The sequence below is a fragment of the Carcharhinus amblyrhynchos genome, chromosome 5, assembly GCF_965287045.1.
Source record: "Carcharhinus amblyrhynchos chromosome 5, sCarAmb.v2.hapA, whole genome shotgun sequence".
Taxonomy (NCBI): Eukaryota; Metazoa; Chordata; class Chondrichthyes; order Carcharhiniformes; family Carcharhinidae; genus Carcharhinus; species Carcharhinus amblyrhynchos.
The window spans coordinates 64882282-64893576 of NC_137328.1; the positions used below are offsets into that span (position 1 = coordinate 64882282).

An 11295-nucleotide genomic window follows, 5' to 3' on the forward strand; every position below is an offset into this window, starting at 1 on the left:
ATGATGACAACGCATTGAAATAGGTGCAAACACAAAGAACCTGCACAAATGTTACAGTTGATTTATTAATAGGCAGTGTATGAAAACATGAACAGTGATAGTCAGGAAAAGATCCTCTGGTCCATTTAGCCTGTTATACAAAGTTGTGATATCTTGTGAATCACAATATGTGCACTATCCACATCAATCATTCCTTCATCATGTTATTTTACACACATTTTTTTCCTTCCTTTGTTGCTCTTTCCTCACTTCTGCAAGATTTTTATTGCTGTGTTCAAAGGAAATACATTTAATTTGTCTTGTTTCAGGGGACCCACAGTGCAGTTTCTTATTAAATAATGACATGGTGTCGCAGTGGTTAGCGCAGCTGCCTCACAGCGCCAGGGATCCGGGTTCGATTCCCGGCTTGGGTCACTGTGCGGAGTTTGCAATTTCTCCCTGTGTCTGCATGGGTTCCCTCCAAAGATGTGCGGGTTAGATGCATTGGCCTTGCTAAATTGACCCCTAGTGTCAGGGGACTAGCTAAATGCATGGGGGTGATGGGGATAGGACCTGGATGGCATTGTGGTCGTTGCAGACTTGATGGGCTGAATGGCGTCCTTCTGCACTCCAGATTCCATGATCTCTGGAAAGGAAACTATTTTGGGGAGTGTTTAGCATTATCATTTTGACAGGTTTCTTTTAATTACAAATTGTAATTCAAAGCTTTTGAGAGGATCACTTGTTGTTTTACTCATTCTCTCCCTCGGATTAGCCCAGTGTTTGTTACTCTACTCCACACATGCATATCAGCTGTGCAAAATCAAGGCATTGAAGAGTAGAGATATTTCTTCTACTGCATGTGACTTCTGGGGACTGATTCTTTTGCTCATTCAGAAATTATTTAAACAGCAAATTGTTTCACAGGAAGAATTTAACTGTTCCTGAATTATTGCCAAATACTATTCTGACTTTGAAATATATTGCTGCTGCTTCACTGTCACTGGGTCATTATCCTGGAACTCCTTCCTAACAGCACTTGGGGGTGCCTACAACACATGTACTGCAGTAGTTCAAAAAGGCAGCTCATTGCCATCTTCTTAAGGGCCACTAGGGATAGACAATAACTGCTGGCCTAACCAGTGACACCGGCATTCCCTGAACGAATAAAGAAACTCTTCCTGAACCGGCTCAATTCTTTGTTCATGTTGATTTCCATTAAACCCTAACGTTAAAGAAACAAAAAGGAAAACTTTCATGCTCGGAGTCAGAGCGTGTTAAATATTATTATGCAGCTTTAAAAGCTGTGACATTTACAATCTTTTAGAGAAATGACTTCCAAAAATTCTTTTAAACTCTTGTCTATTATTCTCGGCATAAACCTTGGCTTTTACAGGTACTGCCGACAAATCTCTAATTTATTGCATAGCAGCAGCAGCAATGATGGTGATTTGATAGCACTGTAAACTTGTTATGGATAACCCTCTGGACTTCTTAGCACTAATGTTTATTGGGCACAGTGTTTTGAAGCAGTGGAGAGGTGTTATGTTCACTAATGCCCTGGAGTTTTAACCCCATGGCAGCGTTGTCTTTTTGAACAGGTTCCCTGCCCAGAAACCAGCCTGATTTCTCTTGCTGGTTTTGGCTCTGAATGGGGAAAACTCCAGAAAGGTCTAGGGGCAGGTAGAGTTGCTGGTTGTTAGGGTAGGCATTGTGAGGAATTGGGATGTGGTTTCCTTTCAAAATAGACGGGTCTAGTGTGATCGATGAGAGGGTGAAGATTATGTGGGTTAGGGTGAGAACAGAACTTGATTTCGGTACTGGAGGGGACAGTTCCAGACTGTGGGGATAGTTATGCTTGTTCAGCCAAGAAAAGCATTCCTCCTCCTAGCTCACAAGCAGTGCTATGAAGGCACTTCACTGATACATTCAGCCTTTCTCGTCTTCTTTCACCTGTTGGGTTTCCTGAGAGCTGGGAAGCCCTGACAACTTGAAAAGCAAATAGAAATCCTACAAAGGCATGCAGCCTCCTTAAAAAGGTTTTACTGATTGATTCCACATATGCACGCGCACACACACCCCCCCTGCACTCCACCCCCAAGGAAATATTGGTTGCTTACCCATCATCCTGCCTCCCATTTGTTTAGGGGTTACAGTTACGCTCCCATTCCATGTCATGCAATGAAACAATCATGTTAAAGCGGCCCTGCAAAAACAAAACTGATGCAAGACATTGCTGCCACTGAAGTTAGATTTTATTTTCATCTAATAAGCAAAGGAATTTGAAAGGATGTTTCTGTGATGTTTCTAGGTGGTGAAAAACATACTGGAGGAGGTAGAGAATCTGGCAGTGATGCTTGGAAACACTACATGAGAAGGTCTACCTGGTACGTAAATGGATCGCTGGCCTACATTACTTGGAATAAATTTAATCTGATAATAGAATAGATTTTTTTATAGAGCTTTAAATCTCAGATTTTGGGCATATTTGAAAACTGGTAAACATAGTTGAAACTAGAAATGAGAACCTACATTCTGGAATTTCAGAAAAATCTAGCCACCGTCCTGTGGCACTTGCCACAGGCTGAATAATGCAGCGTTTTATGCCAAGTGAAGTCCAACATATTATTTTGCTGCTGAAAAATGTGGTATTACATATTGAAGTAAAGCACAAGTCACAGATATATTGGCACTGTAGGACCTGCTGAGATTTGGCAGCATTTTATATTATTGTTTCTGATTCATAGTATTTTGCTTTTACTTTAATTATAGATATATCTTTGTGAGGTTTATAGTTCTTGGGCACATTCTCAGTTCAATTATAGACCAGGCTGGTTCTTGGCGTTTTTCTTTGGTGCGAATGTTTCTTTCTCCCTTTTCTCAGTCATGTTTCAAAATAAAATGTTATTAAATTTGCATGTATTGCATTTGGTATGCCAAATGTTCAAAGCATGTATGTGTAGCGGTAAGTACATGGAGGCAGAGATATATTTTTCTTTACAGTGTGTTTTATAAATATTTGTAGTGCTTGATTTAAATTTCATATTTTGTAAAGCAGCAGCAAATCATTCTGAACGGGCTGGCAATATACCAGTCAAAAACGAGAAAAGAGACTGGGTACGCTCTCAGTTTAAAAAAAATTGAAATGACTGAGGAGATGGAAAAGCATTTGATCTCAAACAGCCACTCCAGAAACTAACTTAGCAAGTCAAACTTATGGAATCATTCAAAATTGATATTTTGGCACCATTTTCTTTCTTCATCTTCTTTACTGCACACATAATGATTTCAATTCATATCCAACATGTCAAAATAGAAGTCATTTTCAAAGCATGCTGTAAAATTGCATAATCCTGAGGAAATATTGTGGTCACTTTGCTTTGAATTGGGCTTTCTACGTTCCCTGTAGCCTTGGAAAAGCAGCCAGCATAATCAAGGACTGCATGCATTCTTCCACCTTCTTCAGTTAGGAAAAAGATACAAAAGTCTGAGGTCATGTACCAACTGACTCAAGAACAGCTTCTTCCCTGCTGCTGTCAGACTTTTGAATGGACATACCTTGCATTAAGTTGATCTTTCTGTACACTCTAGCTATGACTGTAAGACTACATTCTATACACTCTCCTTTTTTTTCTACCCTATGTACTTTATGACAGTATGCTTTGTCTGACTTGTTGTACTACTGCTCTACCCACCTTGAGTCTTAGTTCAGCATAGCCCTATCTTGATCTATTACCTCCAGCTACATAGACTTGGAAAGAGTGTACAGTACAAAAACATGCCATTCAGTCTGGCTAGTCTGTGCTGTTGTTTATTCCTCATTCGAGTTTCCTCCCATTCTATCTGATTCACCTTGCTTTTTTAGTATATCTTTCTATTCTTGCCTGAACCCTTTTGAAAATATTCAAGTTATTTGCTTCAATTTCTCCCTTGGGTAGTGAGATTTTCTATTCTAACCACTGTGAATATAGAAATATTTTTGTTATTTCCCTTTTAGATTTATTGGTCACATTCTTTCATTCATAGCCCATAGTTTTGGATTCTCACACAGTGGAAACATTCTAACCTTATCTACCCCATCCTGAATTTTTACCCTTTTTCAGGTCTAAATCTTTTCTGATGGAAAGTGATCCCCAACTTGTTCAGTCTTTTCCTGTAGCTGTGATCTATGGGCGGCATGGTGGAACTGTGGTTAGCACTGCTGCTTCACAGCATCAGGGACCCAGGTTCAATTCCTGGCTTGGGTTACTGTCTCTGCAGAGTTTACACGTCCTTCCCGTGCTGCATGGGTTTCCTCCCAGGTGCTCCGGTTTCTTCCCACTATCTGAAAGATGTGCCGGTCAGGTGTATTGGCCATGCTAAATTCTCCCTCAGTGTACCCGAACAGATGCCAAAGTGTGATGACTAGGGGATTTTCTCAGTAACTTCATTGCAGTGTTAATGCTTGTGATGCTGATTAATAAACTTCAAACTCATTATTTTCTGCACCTTTACTATAAATCTTTTTTGTACATTGTCCTGTCCTGTGTCCTATTTTGTAGTACAGTAAGTAGTCTCATGGCACCAGGGTAACATCCAACTGGTTTATAGCTGGCATTCACCTGATGGAAGGAGCAGTGCTTCAAAAGTTCATGCTATCAAATAAACCTGTTGGACTTTAGTCTGGTGTTGTGCCTATCCCAGTCCAACACCAGCAACTCCACATCATTTTATAGTTTGGAGACCAATTCTGAGTGTAATCAGATTAGGCTGGGAGTTGCTTATCTAGTCCACACCTCTCAATGTTTAGCCACCCTGAATGCTTCCCAGCTTGGTGCAGGATGCAAAATCAAAGTGGAAGAAGATGAGAGAAATAATATACCCAGGCACAAATCCAAGTACCTGAGCCCATAACTTCCAATCTCTCAATATGTCTCCTGTATCTCACCATTACTCTGTCCGCCTGATACCTGTACTTTCCTTCCAGCCATAGCTGAGCTGATGCTCTGCCCTGGTTTCCTTCTCCTTTGGGGAGCGACTTTTTAGCCCACGTTCGCCATTAGAGAGAATGGCAATGTGGGCTGAAAATCCAGAGAGTCAGGAAGTGTGATTCTATCTGGAGAGATCATATTCTGCGATTTTCCACGCCCCCTGCTAGTGACATAGTGAGGTTCATGCCCGCAAAGGGTGAGAGCCTCATTTTAATGCAATTGCATTAATTTTAATAAAATTAACAGCTCCTCTCCCTGCCCACATGTTGACCTCTCTCCATATTTTCAAACCTCACTGACGGAGGTTTACAACAGTTTCACCCAGATTTGAACCTAAAATGGGGACTCCCCAGGGGTACAAAGCTGAAAATAGCCCTTGGGGGAGAAGGGCAAGCCTGGGCAGTGTCCTAGCAATGCCCCTGGCTCTGCCTTGGTGCCTGGCATTGCTAGGTTGGTGCTGTGCCAACCTGACCCCTGTGCCAGCTGGCAGTGCCGGGGCAGGCCTTAGTGGGAGCCTCATAGAGGTTCATGTTTGTGTAGTGGGGAGGGAAAGGGAGATGCTGGCTTTGATTGCAGGGGGAGAGGGGGCTGAATTCGCGTGATGGGGTGGGAAAAGATTATATTTTGGTCTGATGAGGGCTCCCTCAGTGCAGTTGGTCTTTACAGATGTGTTTAGGTCCCACCCCTCAAAATTACGCCCCTCGAAGTGAAACAAGTCCCCCTGTTTTTTTTTGACCAAGTATCTTAATATCTGGAGTGAAAACCTGCCTGTTTCTCTGGAGAGAAACACACTGGTTTTCAGTCATAACCTGACATTGCCATTTTTGTTAAGGTTCCTCCCTACAGATCCACTCACTCACCTCACCCCCACCTCCAAGACATGCAGTCTTCCATCTTTCTGCAAGAGAACATAAAGTCTTATAAATATAGATAGGATCTCTCACGAGGTGAATGCCTGAATCACACACACACATTAGAAACAAAGAAACACAATGAGACAAGTTGTACTCCACAATGATAAACTCATGTTTAAAAACAGACTCACCTTGAGCACTGCTGCAATTGTAATTTTGTTTTATTCTTTCATGGGACATGGCCGTCACTGGCTGGCACCATTTATTATGTGGAGATGCTGGCATTGGACTGGGGTAAACACAGTAAGAAGTCTCACAACACCAGGTTAAAATCCTGCTCCTTCATCAGGTGAGTGGGAATTCTATTCACAAACAGGGCATATAAAAACACAAACTCAATTTACAAAATAATGGTTGGAATGCGAGTCTTCCAAGGGTTTCCCACTCAGAGTCTTTATATGCCCTGTTTGTGAACAGAACTCCCACTCCCTAATGAAGGGGCAGTGCTCCAAAAGCTAGTGGCTTGTGCTATCAAATAAACCTGTTGGATTTTAACCTGGTGTTGTGAGACTTCTTGCAGCATTTATTGCCCTTGGAAGGCAGTTGAGAGTCAACCACATTGCTGTGGCTCCGGAGTCACATGTAGACCAGACCAGGTAAGGACGGCAGATTTCCTTCCCTAAAGGGCATTAGTGAACCAGACAGGTTTTTCCAACAATCGACAATGGTTTCATGGTGGCTGGAAGATTCTTAATTCCAGATTTTTTTTTAATTCAAATTCCACCAGCAGCCCAGAACATTAACTGAGTTTCTGGATTAATAATCTAGCGATAATATCACAAGGCCATTGGCTCCCCAAAAAAAAAACTGAGCCACAATTTTGTCCAGTTAATTATTAGAGACTGAAACCATTGTCTTTATCTTCTGCTACCAATTCCAAACCATTCTCTCCACTGGCCACTGTTTCAGGTTTAACCGGACTCACCTCAGCCTTATTGTTCTCCTTGGCCCCATAGATTTTCCATTACAAAAACAATCTACTTCCATCTCTGCTCACACACTTCCAAGTTTTATAACCTCTAAATTAACTATTTCCAATTCCGCCCTTACTGCTGTCATATTCTCTTACAGTCAACTCATTCAAAACTGAACTGCCTGTATCTTATCCAGAACACCAAGTCACTCCTGCTCTGTCCCTGCTGAACTATCCTGGGGAGTGCAAGCCAATTTAAAATTCTCATCCTCTTGTTTGAATTATTTGGTGGTCTTTTGCACCTTTCTTAACTTCCTCCTAACTTATACTAAGTGCTTCACCAAGACACCCTACTTCTTAGACTTCTACACAACTTTAATTTTAAACTCCACATGAGTGTATCACAGCAGAGTACAACTTGTCTCATTGTGTTTCTTTGTTTCAAATGTCTCTGTGTGACTCAAGCATTCATCTCCTGATATATTCTAAGATGTTATTGGTGACCGTGCTATCGGCCAACTAGGCTCCACAATCTAGAATTCCATCCCTAAACCTCTTCACTTATCCACTTCCCTCTTCTTCGTAAAGACCTTCCTTAAGACCTTGAGTTTTGATCAAACTTTGGGACTTCTCTTGTCATTGGCTTGATGTCCATTTCTGCCTCATATCTAAGAGAAATGCTTTCGAGTGATTTTCTATATTGAAGACACTACTACGTTGCTGCAAGCTGTTGCCTTGAATGTGCAGATACACATTTGGCCTGTAGGTGTCAGCAAAACAATTAGGAAAATTTACTGAGTGGCATTTTTAAGGTTAGGATTTTGATATGATGTCGCTGTTACTGAATTAAAAGAAACATTTAAAAAAAAAGACTGGTTTCACTTGCACTAATAAATGACAGCTTTAAAAACCTGATGGGAGTGAACAGAAAACTCATAACCTTCCTTTGGAAATTTGTGGAATTATTATCTCAAAATTATTTATCATCTGTAAAACCTACACATTTCAGTTTAAGCTTGCAGAATTTTAAATTGGAAGAATTTTTTAATCATTTAAAATCACTTAACACGTCCATTAATATGTCAACTTTCCCAGCACTTCATGCTTTTTATTGACTAAGTATTAACCATTTTTTTGAACCAAATGTCTCAATACTCTTGCGGTAGTATCATGCATTAGTGTAGCGCGATTAATGGAGCTTTATTGTCACAATAAATCAAATTATCAGAAGGACCTCATTGCAAGGAGATGCTACGTATTTCAATTATGCCATTAATCTATAAAGCCTTGTGCCAAAATTAACACTTTTATTCCAAATTACTCCTTGATCAGTTGCTTTTTTTTGCGTTGACTTTAGGAAGGTTTTAGTGCGAATATTTCAGTTTCTGTACTGATCGATACATTTCTACTGACTATCATTTTTTTTGGGGGGGGTGTTATCTCTGTTTACTAGATGACTGGAGTGTGAAGCAGAATGATACCAGCAGCGTGGTTCAATCTTCATAGCGGCTATGGCAGTTCGTGGAGTCCTGCTTCCTTACCTTGCCGTATTCTTGCAGGGCTATATTGTGGGTCATGATTGAATCACAATGCCCCTTCTGAATTTGCCTTCGAGAATCCTTGCAATTTTTCTGAGGGATCCCTGGCCCCAGGTGATTATTGCTTTATTGACTCAAAGTAACCCTTTGTTTGTTTCCTCCCAGCACCATCAACTACAGCAAAGAGCTTCCTCTGGCTCAGGGAATCAAGTTTGAGTAATCAGAACTGTGGCTTTCCTGCAGCTATCAAGATTTTCACTGAGACAATAAAAGAAAAGTAGATTATTTTACAGAAGAGGAACAAGATCATGTGAACGAAATGGAACAATTTTACGTATGATTCGTCAGATTTGGATGTTTGTATTTTCTTTCACCCTTCAGATGTGTGGAGTTCTCTGAAACATATTTGAGTCTTTTTCGCTGATGTGGAAGCTCATGTTTCGAGCTTTATACTTGCTTTCCTGACATTAGTGCCTAAGATGGAAATAAATTTTTGAAATGATTTATTGGTGGCATTTTTTATTTTAAAGGCACAATCCTTCCCACTTGAGCTCTTGACTACAAAAATCGCAAAAGTAACTTCTGCGGTTGATGACAAAAAGTGCCCAAGGTTTCATCTACACTTGGTGTGCACAGGAGGATTAGAACCACTTTTCTTTTTGGCTCCTAACTCGGCAAAGTTTTGCATGGCTGTTAGTGGTACCACTCTATCCCTCATCCAGAATGGCTCTCTGTGAGACCAAGGGAATTAAGAGAGCAGTGTATTTATGAAGCTGAGCAAAGTGTAGATTTGCTTACAAGTATTTGTAAGCAAATTAAAATGAGCATTGCATTTACATTATAAAGGCCAAGTAACCTTTAGCGAAGATTCATCAGACTTGTTCTGGAGATGGCAGGACTGTCTGAAAAGAGATTGGGTAAACTGGGTGTATGTTCCCTGGAGTTTCGAAGAATGAGAAGTGATCTCATTGAAACCTTCAAAATACTTAAAGGAATAGACCAGATAGATGCAGGTAAGATGCTTCCCTTTGTTGGGGAGTCTATAACCAGGGGGTACAATTTCAAAATAAGAGGCAAGCCACTTAGGACCGAGATGAGGAGAAAAATTTTGTACACAGAGGATGGTGAATCTTTAGAATTCTGTACCCCAAGAAGCTGTGGCAGCTCAGTGATTGAGTTTATTTAAGGTGAAGATGGATAGATTTCTGATTAACAATAACATAATGGGTTTTGGGCTGTAAAAGGCATTGATGTGTCCGCCTAATGTTTGTCATCGGCCATTATCGTATTGAACAGTGGAACAAACTCAGTGGGCTGAATGGCCTACTCCTGATGTTCTTGTGTTCGTAGTCTAATATGAAGCAGCAGTTTCAAGCAAGGGACAAATATACAGCTTTCCAATCTTATTTGATACCTTCTGGAGCAGAACCTGCATTGTAATTCTGGAAAATCTCATTTGAGTCACTCCAACTACCACTTCTATTTAAGATGAGAATATGAGAGTTAGGTGTAAGTGATCAGATAAATAGGGCAGTGGAGAGCCACAGATCTGACCAACATTGAGCAAACATCTTAATGAGGTAATCTCACGAGACTTCTGTTCTCCCTCTAGGTAAAAGCAATTTACAGAAATATGAAGTGGCAGCCTTATAGAGAAATTAGCTCTATTTTATAATCTGCTCCCAAAGAAATATTGTGCTTAAATCAATCATTTAATCTATGAATTCAAATGCTATTTGTAATTTCTCAATTGCATTTGTACATCAGATTGGCTCAGTGGAATAGCACATGACAAGCATTAGGTGGCCATTCAATCAGCTCACCCAAGTATGTATCTATTTTTTGGGGTTGTATTGAGAGAAAGGAGATGTACATTTATTTTCCATACACACTACTTTGTGGACTGTTGTCAAAATTGATTGGAAAAGAGCCTGCCACAGTTCAATGTGACATCTCCCAGGAGGAAGGAGAAGCAAGTTAATGCTTCTGGAATATAAACTTTTTTTCTTTCCAGGAAGTTGAAGAGACTGACTTCCTGCAAGATGTGTGTCATCTAATCCAAAGTATATACTTATTGCACTCATTAGACAATATAGTTCAAAACATTTCAACTTCATTTATGAGTAAGTAACATTTAATCTGGAAAAGCTCTTGAATGAGTCTTCAATTCTTGCAACAGAAGTTTAAAAAGATGTCCTGTTTCCTTTGCTGTCAGCCCTGATGAAGGGTCATCTACATGCAACATTGGCTCTATTCTCTCCCCACAGATGTCAGACCTGCTGAGATTTTCCAGCACTATCTGTTTTTGTCTAGTTTCCGTGCTTGTTTCTTAACTGCAGCCAAAATGTTAAGTTACTGCAACAGCGCAGGAGTCTTGAGTAAATTCCTTAGCATAAGGATGATGGGCCTAATTTGATTTGTTCATTTTAAAGATGAATGTAGGGAGGAACTTTCAACTTTTGGAGTCTAGAAACAGTGGCATTGTAGTTAGTTGGAAGTTAAGGAAGGCTGTATAATAAGTGTTCAATCAGACACCACAGTCTTGCCAAATTTGCTCATTGATCTCTCAACCAATACTAATAAATGTAGATTAACTGATCATCTACCATTGCTGTGCGATATGACTACTGTGTTTGCCTCCATGACAATGATTACCCTTGCAAGACTGTTTTCCCCTCTGGTAATCCTCAAGGATCTATTCTTGGCCGCCACCTACTTCTCAGCTACATCTTGCCCCTTGCAACTTCATGTAAAAACAGCAACATTAATTTTCACATACGCTGACAACACACAGCTGTAGCTCGCCATCACCTCGCTTGACTTTTCCATTGTTACAAAATTATCAATCTGACAGTCAGTACTCAATAAGCAGAAACTCCCTCTGATGTTGAGGAAAACTAAAGTAACTGGGGTGAATTTTACCATCCTGCCTGCCACGGGACTCGGAGCGGGTGAGGGACAGACCATGGAAAGGTCCTTTG

General features: G+C 40.5%; 1 protein-coding gene across 1 annotated transcript in view; it reads left to right on the top strand.

Moving 5' to 3' along the window:
- Positions 1-8816, top strand: part of aldh7a1 (aldehyde dehydrogenase 7 family, member A1) — a 50526-nt gene extending 41710 nt beyond the window's left edge. The window contains exons 17-18 of the mRNA XM_080188936.1: positions 2291-2366; positions 8480-8816. Of these exons, the coding sequence (XP_080045062.1) occupies positions 2291-2366; positions 8480-8534 (131 nt within the window). The 3' untranslated portion in view covers positions 8535-8816. The remainder of the gene's footprint in view (positions 1-2290; positions 2367-8479) is intronic.
- Positions 8817-11295: the final 2479 nt, after the last annotated feature.